This window comes from Apis mellifera, linkage group LG7 (genome assembly GCF_003254395.2).
Source record: "Apis mellifera strain DH4 linkage group LG7, Amel_HAv3.1, whole genome shotgun sequence".
NCBI classification, from domain to species: domain Eukaryota; kingdom Metazoa; phylum Arthropoda; class Insecta; order Hymenoptera; family Apidae; genus Apis; species Apis mellifera.
Window position 1 is genome coordinate 3,618,259 of NC_037644.1, and position 16,230 is coordinate 3,634,488.

The 16,230-nt window shown below is 26.6% G+C and overlaps 2 protein-coding genes across 8 annotated transcripts in view; both read left to right on the forward strand.

Annotated features, from left to right (window-relative positions):
- The first annotated feature begins 34 nt into the window (after positions 1–34).
- LOC724862 (nuclear envelope integral membrane protein 1) lies at positions 35–3,080 on the forward strand. Of its 3 annotated transcripts, XM_001120765.5 has the most exons (8): positions 35–222; positions 591–700; positions 793–1,021; positions 1,110–1,276; positions 1,370–1,585; positions 1,682–1,806; positions 2,496–2,657; positions 2,785–3,079. In XM_001120765.5, exons 1-8 carry the CDS (start codon positions 129–131, stop codon positions 2,903–2,905), a joined length of 1,224 nt encoding a protein of 407 aa, XP_001120765.2. In that variant the 5' UTR covers positions 35–128; the 3' UTR covers positions 2,906–3,079. The 3 variants fall into 3 exon arrangements, with proteins under 3 accessions (XP_001120765.2, XP_006560899.1, XP_006560900.1); XM_006560836.3 differs by lacking the exon at positions 2,496–2,657 and having other exon boundaries at positions 2,785–3,080; XM_006560837.3 differs by lacking the exon at positions 35–222 and having other exon boundaries at positions 636–710.
- Positions 3,081–11,301: 8,221 nt separating this feature from the next.
- LOC551130 (protein tincar) overlaps positions 11,302–16,230 on the forward strand; it is a 56,129-nt gene continuing 51,200 nt past the window's right edge. For 3 of the 5 annotated variants that reach the window (XM_026441864.1, XM_026441863.1, XM_026441865.1), the window contains exon 1: positions 11,303–12,011. The gene's annotated coding sequence lies outside the window, so the exon portion shown is untranslated. Of the gene's footprint in view, positions 12,012–16,230 lie in introns of all 5 variants that reach the window. The other 2 variants (XM_006560841.3, XM_006560842.3) reach the window with 1 other exon arrangement.

The following is a 16,230-nucleotide window of genomic DNA, read 5'->3' on the forward strand; positions in this document are numbered from 1 at the left end:
TATTATCGAAACTTGTTTATCTCGATTTTTAAATTTTAAACGATTACTTGTTGATAAATTCATCGTGCTCTTGTTTCTATTTCAAAAATTTATAGGTTAAGGTAAAACGTGCAATTAACTTTAATAAAATGGGTAATAGAATAATACGATCGTTCAGTGTAATTATTTTTTTACTTATTTGTAATTATTATTATACAGAATCTGCATTGTCTACGGATTCAAGTAAGTCATACTAACCTATAATTTTTTGTAAATTTGCCGATTTTATTGCTATCGTTCGTATTATTAAAAAATATGAATAAGAAATAAAAAGGAAAATTTATTTTTTAATATTTATTTTAATTATTTATTTTATATTCGTACATTTATTTATATAATCATCGTTCTTTTATAAAAAAAATTCAAAAATTCTGTTTTTATTCACAATACAAGTTACATATAAATATTGTGTATTTGTTAATATTCCGTTTTTAATATTGAGAAATATTTTATTTTGAAAATACTGTATTTCATACTTCGCGTTCATGAGAATAAATAGAAATATCTATTTATCATGTTTGTTTGATTTTCTTTACCTGAATTTTTTCTAGTACATTTTTTAAAACCAGGAGATGTCTATTCAAATGACAAACCTGGATTACAAATCTTTTGTCACAATGCTAATTCAAAATACTTGATACATATGTGGAGAAGTTTAACAGTAAGAAACAGTAATTTGAAATTCATGTATTATATTCATAATATACAAAGTTTACGCATCTCTAATGTTACATTTATATTATTACATTATAGATGCACTTAAATACAAATATAGATAATTATGATTTTTATATTGGAAAAACTCCTCAAGAAGTAATACAAAAGCATGATGATAATCAGCGGTCTTGGAGCCTTAGTTTATTTAGCACAAAAAAGAGTAACAAATTGAAAATTAATCCATTTGAAGATATATGTATCGGTGTATATGTATATAATAATATATCTAATTTATATAAATATACAATGAGTATAATTCAAACACGTGAGTGCAACAAAGTAAAAAAAAAAGAAAAAATATTTTATGTTACAAGTAATAGACAGTATAATACATATATTTCTTCTATAAATAGGTATTGACTTCTCAGAATTATTATTAATGCTACTAGGCATTCTAATTTTTTGGACTGCTCATAAACTCAGTGGAAATCCTTTATTTTATTATTTTACATGTATAACTCTTGGTGTCTCCACTTCAATTATAATTCTAGTATACTTTTTTAGCAAGTTCTTACTAAGGGTAAATGTGATATTTATGAATTCATTTCATTTACATATATTTTATAATATTTTATATCATTTTTCAAAAATTAATATGCATACACAATTCAAGGGTAAACTTATGTACTTGATGATCGCAACTGGTTGGACAATGAGTTTTTATTTAATTCAAATGTTATGGGAAAATATCCAACAAATCGTAGTTCAATACAGGGAATGGGTGGCATGGTATATTTTATTAACGTCTTTAATCAGTTTCGTCATTAGTTATCGATTTGGTCCAGTTACAAATACTAGAACGAAAAAACTTATCCAATGGTTTTTACAGGTTTGTAAAATAATACGTTTAATTGAAATGAACTGTTGAAAAACTTTGTAAGAAATTATTCTACCGTTCCTATTTAATATTCTTTCGTTTATTTAGATAGGAGGACTGTTAACCATATTTTATAGCAGTTATTTTCGCGAAGCATCATTTTTTTGTTGTCTTATAATTACTCTACTTTATAATTTTCCCATTGCAATAATTCGAAAAGGACATAATTATTGGTAAGTTGAATTGTTCGATATGACCGTTGTCAAGCTTTCTTCAATTTGTTGCAAAAACGTTGTAATAAATTTGCTTCGATATTCGTGTGATATTAAATGTTATTTTTTAATTTAATTTGTTTCTGCACATATTTTCAATGTTATAATTAAAACTATCCATTCATAATAATCAAACACTGCTTTACTTGTCAAGTTTACTACGTTAATAAATTGTTATTTCATATTTGTTTATGTTTTTATTTCGAAAAAAAAAAAATATCAAAGTGAAAATAATTAAATTTTATATTAATTTTATTAATATAATATTATCTATTTTATTTTATTTTTATAATTTAAAAAAATAAAATATAAATTATTTCTAATATATTTTTTCCAATTTACAAAATTATATATTAAAATAATTTATAAAATATATAACTATTTTATAAATTATTTTATTCTTTTATAATTTCTATATATTTTATTATTTTAACGCGTTTATATACAATTTATATCTTTGTATACATATATCAAGAGCAGAAATCTTGATAAAAACAATAATTGCAATAAGTGAAAATAAGATGGTGATAATAGTAGTTATAATGCACAATATAATAGTAGCGACAGTAGATAGTAATCACAATATTAGCATTATCGTTTAGATAAACAAAAACACATATATATACATGTATATACCTATCTGAAATCAGGAAAAACATGTTTCCCATAAAAAGGAAGTTATTAACGGAAGACGAATATCGTAAAGAAGGAATAAGAGAAACTAATAAAGCGTTACACGAGTTAAGAGAATATTGTTCTAGTCCTAACTGTAATCCATGGAAAACAGTTTTAAGGTTGAAAGATCCGATAAGGTTATTATATATATAATAAGATATTTTCATACAAAAGTCTATTGAAGTATTGTATATTGGAAGAGTAAGCGTGATATACTTGTATCACGCTTGTAAATATAGCGTAATTTAATACGCGTGCTTTTAGGTTTGCCAAGTTTATGGAAGGCGATTCACATTTGTCCGACGATGAGTCGCGGGAACACGATATCGAGATTACAAGAATAATAGAAGAGTGTGAATATACGGATGATGAGGATTATTTGTGATAAATGTATATATATATAAGAATCATTAGTTTTATTAAAAGATCAATTCATATGTACATAAAATACGAGCTTCCATCATGCAATTTTGCATTTTTGATCATATTTATTCCAAATTGTTCCGAGTGTTTTGAAATATTATAAAAAAGAAAAGAAATTGTACTTTGCATCTCTCGAATTTTTTACTTTGAAATATTGTAATTTTTGTAATTCAACATGTAATTACTTTTTTTTTTTTTTTTTTTACTTAATTGTAAGTACCTTTTTTCATTATTTATTGTGTGATTTTCAAATAAACTTGTTGATTTCAATGTTTATTATAAATACGATTGTATCGTATTATTTTGTATATAATATATTTACATTTATATTATCTTTGAACCAATTTGGATAATTAATTTTAACAACTAAATAGAAATGCGGGAAATGTGCAGGGTTCGGTCATTAAGAATTCATGCCATGATTTCTTGCAATTTGTTATAGCCCTTCGCGATTGTATTCTTATCTGATTCGCGTGACTGCAATTGTCCAACCTATTGCAATTGCATCATATACTCATATTATTTGTTCTAATTACATTCGGAAATATGACTTTGATATTTCTTGAGATATATTTATAAAGAAAAAAAAAAAAAATAAGCGTAGAAACAACAACATAATGTATTCTGATTAAGTTTTATTTCATTAAAAGAAATAAATATATAATAATTATAAATAAGAGAAAGTAAGAACATTTTTAAAATGAATAAGAAATATGCATCAATTACTTAATTTAATTGTTCTTTATTTTTTTTCTTCTAGCATTGGTTTACAAGCAAGAAAACAATTAATTATCCTAAGAATTTAATAAGCAATGGATAATTTATTTTTTTTTTTTCTTTATTTTCAGCTTTTTGCCATTTTAACCTAATTTGTATCCACATATCATATGCAACAATTATATTGTTACTTCTTCTTTAAAGCTTGATTGGATTATTTATATATTTTAACATATTTATTATGAATCAGAAACGACTCATTCATGCATATTTATGAATTATGCTATTGTATACAGCCGTTTGCTGTTTTTCATTAAATAACTTGCTTGTTCTCAAATGATTCAGATTGAAATTCTATTTTGTTAAATTTATATAAAAATAAAATGAAATCATTCAATTCTCCATCATATTATTTTTTTTTCTTCACTTTGCCTCTTGCTTTCTTGTTCGATAATTTGATAGATAAACGTCCATCGATATTTTTATGCTTGCATATAATATATAACACGTTTGTGTATAATGAATGTACACAATGTTTATAACGAATACATCGCGCGATTCATTTCATTCCATTTAAGAGAAAATTATGTGCAATCGTTAGAGTGTCGTGTTCAAGAGCAATAAAAGAGGCGACAACTTCTCATTTCAAGGGCGTTCCTGTTCTCGCTTTTTCAAAGATAAATATATTCATGCATATTTCACGTTTCATCACAGACGCAGGGTACAATGGTCTCTCGTGGATAATGCGCAGCACGCGTGTTACTTTCTCCAATGCGCAGCAAATTGTCATCGGATAACGCAGAGCACCGACAGGTGGTCTTCCAATCGCGGGCACCTTGCAAAAAACATGGGCGCGTACTTGTGCGGCTTCAATACATTTGCTCGGTCGATCATATCGGATTACAAATTGCGACGAAACGTCGCTATTGGATTGTTCGGTCACGATCGACTTCTATCTTTCGCATCAGTCGACGGATTTTCGACGTATATTATACTGTTTTTTTTTTTTTTTTCGTATAGAAATTGCGCGGCAAAAATCTTTCGATGATAAATCAAATTTTTGTTGAAAGGTATAGAGAATATTTTGCACATAGTGTATATTAAAAGATAAATTGTAGTTGGTTAAGAGGATGGGGGAAGCCACGTGATCGGCAGGTGGGATTGGTAACGGTCCAAAGGGCAGAAGCAGGATCAATAAGAAAAAGACTGGTTTTCCGTGGCGCACCTGCTCTCTTTCGAGAGACACGAGAAGAGCGGATCTGATTTCGTTCGCGATCCATCCTCAAAAATCTCGAATTTGATCCCAAGTTGAAGTTGGCGACAACGTTCGACCACGCTACCGTAAAGTTTACTTAATTAATTCAATTCATTTCGTTGATGCGTTTTAACGATTGAATACAAATAACCAATAATTATCGCGATTGAAGATAAATAATCATCGAGACATGATTCTAATGAAACTAATCGATATAATTATCGATTTAATGGAAAGTGATCACGAGTGACCTCGATCCCTGAGAGGATGTAAGAGATAAAGTAAGATGGAGAGAGAGAGAGAAAGAGAGAGCGAGTGTTGCTTGTTTTCGAAGGTCCCGAAAGGACTGTAGTTAAGGTCCCAGCCAGCGTATGCCATCTGCCGACTAGTTTCTTCGATACCGGTTGCAAGAAGTAGCTGGCAGCCCTTTAAATGGACTCTACTTTGGCAATCACGGTCAGCTGCCTCGTTGGCGTTCTTTTCCAAGATGAACATCTTTTTTCCTGCCATCTTCTTCTATACATTCGTTCCATGTAATACAGAGCCCGTATTTCTTCTTTCTCTTTTGATTGCTCTCACAAATTTTTATTTTTACAATATCATTTTAAATAACATTATTATTTTGAATAATAATTATTTTATCACATTTTTTATTTGAATTCGTTATATTTTTATACGATGAAATTTTTATTTTGTTATACAGATTTAAGTTACATTCTTTCTATATATAATTTTTGATAAGAAATGATAATTTATTTCTGGTTTTATTTTTATTTAGACAAAATTTTTATTTTTACAATATCATTTTAAATAACATTATTATTTTGAATAATAATTATTTTATCTCACATTCTTTATTATTTGAATTCGTTATAAATATATTTTTGTACGATGAAATTTTTATGAGATTTGTTATACAGATTTAAGTTATATTCTTTCTATATATAATTTTTAATAAGAAAATAATTTATTTCTCGTTTTATTTTTATTCGGACAAAATTTTTATTTTTACAATATCATTTTAAATAACATTATTATTTTGAATAATAATTATTTTATCACATTTTTTATTTGAATTCGTTATATTTTTATACGATGAAATTTTTATTTTGTTATACAGATTTAAGTTACATTCTTTCTATATATAATTTTTGATAAGAAATGATAATTTATTTCTGGTTTTATTTTTATTTAGACAAAATTTTTATTTTTACAATATCATTTTAAATAACATTATTATTTTGAATAATAATTATTTTATCTCACATTCTTTATTTGAATTCGTTATAAATAGATTTTTGTACGATGAAATTTTTATGAGATTTGTTATACAGATTTAAGTTATATTCTTTCTATATATAATTTTTGATAAGAAATGATAATTTATTTCTCGTTTTATTTTTATTTAGACAAAATTTTTATTTTTACAATATCATTTTAAATAACATTATTATTTTGAATAATAATTATTTTATCTCACATTCTTTATTTGAATTCGTTATAAATAGATTTTTGTACGATGAAATTTTTATGAGATTTGTTATACAGATTTAAGTTATATTCTTTCTATATATAATTTTTGATAAGAAATGATAATTTATTTCTCGTTTTATTTTTATTTAGACAAAATTTTTATTTTTACAATATCATTTTAAATAACATTATTATTTTGAATAATAATTATTTTATCTCATATTCTTTCTTTTGAATTCGTTACAAATATATTTTTGTACGATGAAATTTTTATTTTGTTATACAGATTTAAGTTATTTTTCTTTCTATATATAATTTTTGATAAGAAAATAATTTATTTCTCATTTTATTTTTATTTAGACAAATTTTTACAATATCATTTTAAATAACATTATTATTTTGAATAATAATTATTTTATCTCACATTCTTTATTTGAATTCGTTATAAATATATTTTTGTACGATGAAATTTTTATGAGATTTGTTATACAGATTTAAGTTACATCCTTTCTATATATAATTTTTGATAAGAAAATAATAATTATTTCTCGTTTTATTTTTATTTCAAATAAAAAGTTTCTTTCTTTTATAGAAATTGAAAAGAAAATTAAGACTCGGGTATATACATAAATTATTGTTCGTACGAATAAAGGAGAATTCTATGCACTTCGATATTACATTGTTAAAAATTTTTACAGTAACACGACGAGATGAAAGAAAGTACACCTGCATTGTATTTTCATTCTGGGATCACGGAAGCCATCCCATTTTTTTTTTTTTTTTTTTTTCAAACATATTTCTTTAATCGTCGGTAAAATAATTTTTACTTACGAAATATTGGATTTTCACGCACAATACACGATATATAATAGATACACGGCAATTCCGGCAGAGTTTGGCTTGAACCGCAAATCGTGCTTTCACGCGCATATCGTTTGATATTTTAATCGATAGATTTCTCGTCGCCAAAGGGGTGGATTCCTCTCGACTTTGCCTCCAATGAACCATAAATATTGGAACGAGCTTAATTCGTTAGGAATGCAGCAGTTCTCGATAAAATATTTTCTGATTTATTGAACGATAATGTATATTAAAAGAAGAAAGAAAAAAGAAAAGTGAAATTAAAATATATATATAATTATTCGTTCTTTATTCTCGATTTACGAACGAATTTAATTAATTTCGAGAAATTATCGAATCAATTCGAAGAATGAAAATATCTTCCTCTTTAATTTTTCTTCTCTTTTAAATTATTTATCAGCATCTATTTTCTGATTTATTGAACGATAGTATAATATATTAAAAGAAGAAAAAAAAGTGAAATTAAAATATATATATATATAATCATATATATATAATCATATATATATAATTCGTTCTTTGATTTACGAACGAATTTAATTAATTTAATTTTTCTTCTCTTTTAAATTATTTATCAGCGTCCATTTTCTGATTTATTGAACGATAATGTATATTAAAAGAAGAAAGAAAAAAGAAAAGTGAAATTAAAATATATATATAATTATTCGTTCTTTATTCTCGATTTACGAACGAATTTAATTAATTTCGAGAAATTATCGAATCAATTCGAAGATGAAAATATCTTCCTCTTTAATTTTTCTTCTCTTTTAAATAATTTATCAGCATCCACTTCAATAACGAAATAACGTAGAATTTTATAAAAAAAAAAGAATCTGTTGAGAATTTACACGAAAGATTATCGCCCGAAAGAGATCGAAATGAAGAATTCCGTGACATCCCGATGACTCTTGGCGGAAATATTTCTATCGATGAAAATTCGTCCCGGATATTGCCTCGATGAAAGGAAATAGGGTCGATGAGGTAAACCGGAGTAAGTGGCATTAGAAACGAATACTTTCTGAGAATGATTTGATGAAAAAAAAAAATGAAATCTGAATGGAAAGCAAATATATTCGATAATTTAATAATTATTTCAAAATAAAATAATCTACCATGAATTAATAATAGATGGAATTTTTCTTCGTTTTTTTCATGATTCTCTTAACTTAATATTAATTAATGGATACAATGTGTGTTAACAATCGACTCGAAATAAATCGTTTCAAATAATTATTAAAATCAAATTTTATCGTTCGCTCTTTCGATGTTCATCGATTTCGGTTGAATTCCATAAACGGTATTAAAGACCGGTTTATATAAAAAGCAAGACAGGGAAAGTAAAGAAGAAACAAAGAAGAATACGAGAAGTTATTTCGTTACATTTTATATCGAGTGAATCTTGTAATGATTGCCACAAATCTTTTATATTCAAAGAATCGAAGGACAAATAATAGGTTCTTTAATATTTAATAGAATTCCACTTAAATTTCTTCGATAAAATTCTCTGCTTGTACGAATTCTGTTTACTATTCTTCTTTTATTTATATTAATCTTTCTGTATTACGATTGGATTTTTGTTGCATAACAAATAAAAGAAATTAATTTATTAAACATTATATCTGCAAAATTGTTTCTATATTTCACTATATTATTACTATATTAAAGATATCTTGAAATTTCTTTTCTATTTTTTTTAATATTATTTCAAACAAATAAAATCAATACTTTCAATACTTTTTCAATTTTATTTCATAATAGCATAATAGAAAATTTTATATTATTAAGATTGTTTAATCTTTAACTTAATTAACTCATTCTATATCTATAAATTAATTTTTCTTCGTCAAAAAAAAATATAATTCATTATAAAATTTTCAAACAAATTTCTTTGTTATGTAGAGTAGAAATAATTCGTCGAATCGTGAGATTGTGTAATTAAAGACATTATTTCTAAATATTATTTACCGCATGAAAGGTGCTCAAATTTTTCGAGGTTTCGAGAGCAAACAATAAAACAATTTCATTCTTCTCATTTGAACACCGTTGTATATCCTGATCGTTCGGGGGACACATTGCGAACGGACAAGTCTGTATAAGTATTATCCGAATGTATACACGTGGCTCTACGCGCACACACGCTTCGGATCGAACATGGTGCGTATTATTTCAACACCGCGCATCGAAACTCGTAAATTGAAAAAGTTGAACGATGTTTTTCATACATAGAAAAGTTCGCTGAATTATGCCATTTTCCAATTTTGCATGTGTATCGCGTATTTTGCATCTTTTTGGTTCTTAATATTTTTACAATTTTAATATATTATCGTTTTTTGAAATAAATCTTTTAAATTTGATAGAAGAAAATGAGAAAATTTAAAGATGTGTTAACAATTTTATTTTATATATCATCCAATCGAACACACTTTAAGAAAATATTTATTTATAAAATGTTAAGTTAAATATAAGAGTAATTATTTATAATATTTATTTGTAATGTGACTGTTGATAATTTTGCTTTTTAATTAATTAATAAAATATTTTTTTATAAAATGTTAAGTTAAATATAAGAGTAATTATTTATAATATTTATTTGTAATGTTGATAATTAATTTTGCTTTTTAATTAATTAATAAAATATTTATTTATAAAATGTTAAGTTAAATATAAGAGTAATTATTTATAATATTTATTTGTAATGTTGATGATTAATTTTGCTTTTTAATTAATTAATAAAATATTTATTTATAAAATGTTAAATTAAATATAAGAGTAATTATTTGTAATATTTATTTGTAATGTTGATAATTAATTTTGCTTTTTAATTAATTAATAAAATATTTATTTATAAAATGTTAAGTTAAATATAAGAGTAATTATTTATAATATTTATTTGTAATGTGACTGTTGATAATTAATTTTTTAATTAATCAATGTGGATATTTAACATCTGGAAATAATGCAAATTATTTATATATATATATTTGAAATTTGTTCATGATTTGTAATATTTTAATATTTTGATCTAATATTGCAAGATAAATAATTCAATTCATATTGATTATTTATGTACTGTAAAAAATTATAAGTAAGTTATAAAGATAATAAATTAAGGAAAAAAGCATGTTTAATATTCATATACAATATATCTTAGCATTGTCTCTAGACAGATTGTGGAAATTGTTAAAAAAAAATTTCTTATATATTTTTATATATTAATGCTAAAATTATATATATATATAAATGCGATGAAAATATAAATTAATGCGAATAATTTTTTTAGAATTTGAGATAATTGTTAAAAATTTCATATTTGAAGAAAGGAGATTGCTTTTGAATCAGCATAATTTGACAAAATTTTGTAATAAATGTATAAAAGTTATCCACAAAAGGGAACGAGATAACAAGATCAACGAGAGAAGATAATTTAACTTAGATTTAACAACGACAATTCTTTTTAATGAATGTAACGAGTCTGTTTAAATAAATACATACGTATTTACATACATTTTATAACGAGTTACAAGTTTTATAATTCTATTTAAATAATCGATCCGCGATGCATTCATTTTTTTACAATTTTCTTCTTTCGTAACGAACGATAATTAATTCGAAACAAACATTAATGGTTTTCTAGTTTTTTTTTTTTCTTTCTTTCTTTTGTGTAACAATCATTGCTTCCATAGTACGTTCGAAAGTAAGGACTTAATAACAATGTAACGCTTACACGATAATTAAGATTTCTATGTTTTGGAAAGAGCAAAGACCGTAAAATCATAAGTTGAAAACAGTTTATGAATCATCAATGATAGAGTGTAAAGGACTGTAAGCAATTCGATTACAGGTAGATTCGCTTGTTATCTGGGGAAAAAGAGAAAAAAGACGAAAAAAAGAAGAAGAGTAAGGAAAAGAAAGTCGATAAAATAGTAGAATCGGCGGTGACGTTGAGCGTAAAGAGAACCCCTGTAGCGCAGCTAGCGGTATGGCGGGGGAAGAATAGCAGTCGGTGAGCCAATGAAGGGAGGAAATGCGCGGCGCAGATGCGCGCTAGATTCGAGCCGCCGCTGGGCTGTTCAGAGCGAGCGTGGACGTTTACCGCGTCGCATCTTTTGGGTTTTTCGGTTGATTCCTTTGTGAATGTTCTTAGTCTCGCAACGCGTTCACAAGCTACACGATTCTTCACTCGGCTATTTCCTTCCGCGAGTGTTTCGTCAGATTGATTTGCGTCCAAGTTTCAGTTTGGATTTGTCTTGCTTAAATCTCGATTACGAATATATACTTAGAGAACATATACGAATGGAATCGTGAGAACTTCCGGGACACACTGCAACCCGATTCGAACGCAATAGTGATCGACAGTGAGCACCAATGACATGTGCAGTGACATTGATATCGAACTTTAAACGATCAATCAAAATTTTCGCCTTGTTTGCCCACCAAATTAGACATGATACATCGTACCGTGTATCAAACATATAGAGATCTATGTTTCGTTCACACATCATCGGCGATGTTCACGTAAAAGTGATGCAAATTCGAGCCATGCTAGTAATCATTTTTGATTTTCCATATATTTTTCTTTAATCCCATTGCTGTCCGTTTGTTTTCTACGAGTAGATTAATAGTATCGACAAGAATGTAAAAATTAGTTAGAAAGGACATCCGTGAGTGTAAGTAGTTTGCAGTGTCTCGTGAATTTGACTGTCTAAAGACATCTACCTTTGCTCGAAGTTGGCAACATCGAACCCAGGATCGGAGCAGAAAGGTCAGTGTGCGTTTCATCGTGTTTCATTTATCGATCGTTGCGGCATACTTAACTATACGTGAAAACACGAAACACGAAATATGAGATACCAGAATGTGTTAAATATAATAACTATGAAATTGTTGCTCTTATCAATTTAATAATTCCCAAACCAATAAAAAATCGTTAATACGATAAATTATTCCAAGATCGAATATTGGAAATCGATGTGGATATCGGAATTTCCGATGATTCTCGAGAAAATAAGTAAACAATGAAAAAAGTGAAATTATCGATCGATCGTGACTTTCTTTAACCAAACGAAACGACACACAAATGTGACGGTTGAATGCTATTTAAGGAATATTAGTAATTAAGATCGATAGCTCGATAAAATAACTGTTCCACGGAAAGGGATATATAGTGGTAAGGAATGCATAGACGTGGAAATTTAAGATCGAACGATGGTATAGAAGTATAGAAGGTGGTTGCGCTGAAACAAGCGTACGTTGAGTATAGGAACGTTGCGTGCAGGAACGATCTCGGTGGTCATTGGTGCGATACAGAAACAAGTGTGACTATCACGCGCGCATGAACGATTTGTTATTATCGAAAGAACAAGAGATTTAACAGATTTACTGAAATTTTAGATTTTATTTTTGATTGCGTTTATTTTACTTTTTTTTTTTCTTTTATTATTTTTATGCAAATTTACAGTTACTTTATCAAATTCTAACAATTCTATTTTACAAGAGCATTATTAATTTGTGCTCATTATCTTAAACAATATCGTTTCATTCTCTGTATTTGTAGCTTAAATTTGTAGATTAAATTATAATATATATATTTCTCCATATAAACTAGTCTATTACTATTATTAAAGTTATATATTAGATGTTCTAATTTCATATGCGTCCATTACGTAAATGGACCATGGGCAATGAATGGTAAGAGCAAAGTACATCTTATAAAAGATTTTCTAATTTCAATAATCGCATACATTAGCATAGAAAAAATACATATTGTTTCGATTGATTTTTTATATGCAGTCTTACAGTTGATTAGCATCAAATGGTATATTCATCCGCTTGACTTTGGATGTTAATGAACGAGTGAGCATCGAAGACTGATAATTGACGTCGGTAGTTCTCATGAAAGTCAACGTACCGTAAAGTTCTCGGTTCATTCATCGTTACCGTGTTGCGTAATAATTGTTGTTGGCACGTGCCAAATGTCATATACAGTCGTTACTTCTGCCATTTGATAGAAGTGTAATTAATAAAAGCGTTCGTGTTTAGTCGATTTCCATGGAATCTACGTTAACGCTCCTTACGCACGAAATTCTGATATTTCTGATATCCCAAGTGAAAAATATGATACTTTTTTTTTTTTTTTTTTTTGAGAATTATTCGATCAAGATATACGTCGTGATTAAATGCTCGATAAATTTCATTTAATGCTGAACGTCTATTTTCATTTTAATTAAGATGAGCGAATTTGTTCGATCTCTATTTACTGTGTTCTCGTGGCGTTCACAAAGCTTTGATACAGTACAGCAAACAAGAATTAGAGTAATTATGGGAGAAATGCCGCTCGTTTTAAAAGATTAATATGGGTTTACTACGTACTTAGACTTCGTAAGATTTTTTTAAAGATAGATGTTGTTATTAAACACGTAACATATTTATTGAAATAAATTAAATTTTTTATTGAAAAATTAATAAACAATACAAAGTTTGAAAAATTTTTTTTTTTAAAAATATAATATAATAAAATATGAAAACACGTATAGAAGCAAATATTATTTTTATCTCTCTTTAATCTCACCCACAATTATTGTATACGTTTGGAAAAAATTCAAAAGAAATTCGGTTCGATCATTGACTTTCGTGTCAATCGAAGAAAAATAAGACGAACGATATCCAGCATGCGTATTTTATTCTTGAGATCGGAAGAGGTTAGTAAGAGTACTTAAGTATCGAGTTGGACGAGGGCTAGATGAAGGTGGAAAGAGTGTTACCACTTTCCCTCTTCGAAGTATAATGTTTACCACCCTTTCCCTATCTCCGAGCATACACAGCTATACAAGTCGCGTACATTAAAGCAACTCGTGGAAGAGGCTCGTTGAGAGGTTACGCCATTACTTACCAAAAGCTACTCTTGGTCTTCTTTCACATCCCCTGTTCCGCCACGTTCCTTTCTTACCTCTATATCTTGCTGCCTTCTTACCTTTGAGAACGATCGAGCTTTACCGCGATGACAGTGGCCGACGTAATCGACACGCGGTCTCGTTTCTCAAACGAGAAGCTTTCTTCTTTTTACGCATCTTACCGCTTTATTGTGCCGCTCTGACCACACGAATATCATTATTCGTTGTGTACAGAGCAAATTGTTGGACAGCTGATGTTAATAACATCGTTGATAAATTTCTATGCGTGTAAAAAAAAAACTTAATTTTAGCTTTCGATAATTTTTATTTCGCGATGCAGACAACCTAACCTAAAAAATACATTTTTTAATCTTTAATTAATCTTACCGCTTTATTGTGCCGTTCTGACCACACGAATATCATTATTCATTGTGTACAAAGCAAATTGTTGGGCAGCTGATGTTAATAACATCGTTGATAAATTTCTATGCGTGTAAAAAAAAAGTTTTCGATAATTTTTATTTCGCAGTGCAGACAATCTAACCTAAAAAATCCATTTTTTAATTTTTAATAAATTTTGATGTTTTAAATAAATTTTAATTAATAATTGTTTCCATTAAATAAATAATTAGAAGACAACCTAACCTAAAATAAAGAAACTTAATTTTAGTTTTCGATAATTTTTATTTCGCGATGCAGACAACCTAACCTAAAAAATCCATTTTTTAATTTTTAATAAATTTTGACATTTACAATTTTAATAATTAATAATTGTTTCCATTAAATAAATAATTAAAAAACAATCTAACCTAACTTAATCTAATTTAAAAAAAATAAACTTAATTTTAGCTTTCGATAATTTTTATTTTGCGATGCAGACAACTTAACCTAAAAAATCCATTTTTTAATCTTTAATTAATCTTACCGCTTTATTGTGCCGCTCTGACCACACGAATATCATTATTCATTGTGTACAAAGCAAATTGTTGGACAGCTGATATTAATAACATCATTATAAATTTCTATGTGTGTAAAAAAAAATTTAATTTTAGCTTTCGTTAATTTTTATTTCGCGATGCAAATAATCTAATCTAAAAAATCCATTTTTTAATTTTTAATAAATTTTGACGTTTACAATTTCAATTAATAATTTCCATTAAATAAATAATTAAAGGACAACCTAACCTAAAAAATCCATTTTTCAATTTTTAATAAATTTTGATGTTTACAATTTCAATTAATAATTGTTTCAATTAATAATTAAATAAATAATTAAAAGACAACCTAACTTAAAAAAAAGAAACTTAATTTTAGTTTTCGATAATTTTTATTTCGCAACAAAATCCATTTTTTAATTTTTAATAAATTTTGACGTTTACAATTTTAATTAATAATTATTTCCATTAAATAAATAATTAGAAGACAACCTAATCTAACCTAATTTAACCTATCCTAAAAAAAAATTTTAGCTTTCGATAATTTTTATTTCGCGATGCAGACAACCTAACCTAAAAAATCCACTTTTTAATTTTTAATAAATTTTGACGTTTACAATTTCAATTAATAATTGTTTCCATTAAATAAATAATTAAAAGACAACCTAACTTAAAAAAAGAAACTTAATTTTAGCTTTCGATAATTTTTATTTCGCGATGCAGACAACCTAACCTAAAAAATCCATTTTTTAATTTTTAATAAATTTTGATGTTTTTAATAAATTTTAATTAATAATTGTTTCCATTAAATAAATAATTAGAAGACAACCTAACCTAAAATAAAGAAACTTAATTTTAGCTTTCGATAATTTTTATTTCGCGATGCAGACAACCTAACCTAAAAAATACATTTTTTAATCTTTAATTAATCTTACCGCTTTATTGTGCCGCTCTGATCACACGAATATCATTATTCATTGTGTACAGAGCAAATTGTTGGACAGCTGATATTAATAACATCATTGATAAATTTCTATGTGTGTAAAAAAAAATTTAATTTTAGCTTTCGTTAATTTTTATTTCGCGATGCAAATAACCTAATCTAAAAAATCCATTTTTTAATTTTTAATAAATTTTGACGTTTACAATTTCAATT

Coding starts and splice junctions, on each gene's coding strand:
- LOC724862 (XM_001120765.5), top strand. CDS start 129: ATGGGTAATAGAATAATACGATCGTTCAGTGTAATTATTTTTTTACTT. Junction 223..590: donor TGCATTGTCTACGGATTCAA/GTAAGTCATACT, acceptor AATTTTTTCTAG/TACATTTTTTAAAACCAGGA. Junction 2,658..2,784: donor AGGTTGAAAGATCCGATAAG/GTTATTATATAT, acceptor GCGTGCTTTTAG/GTTTGCCAAGTTTATGGAAG.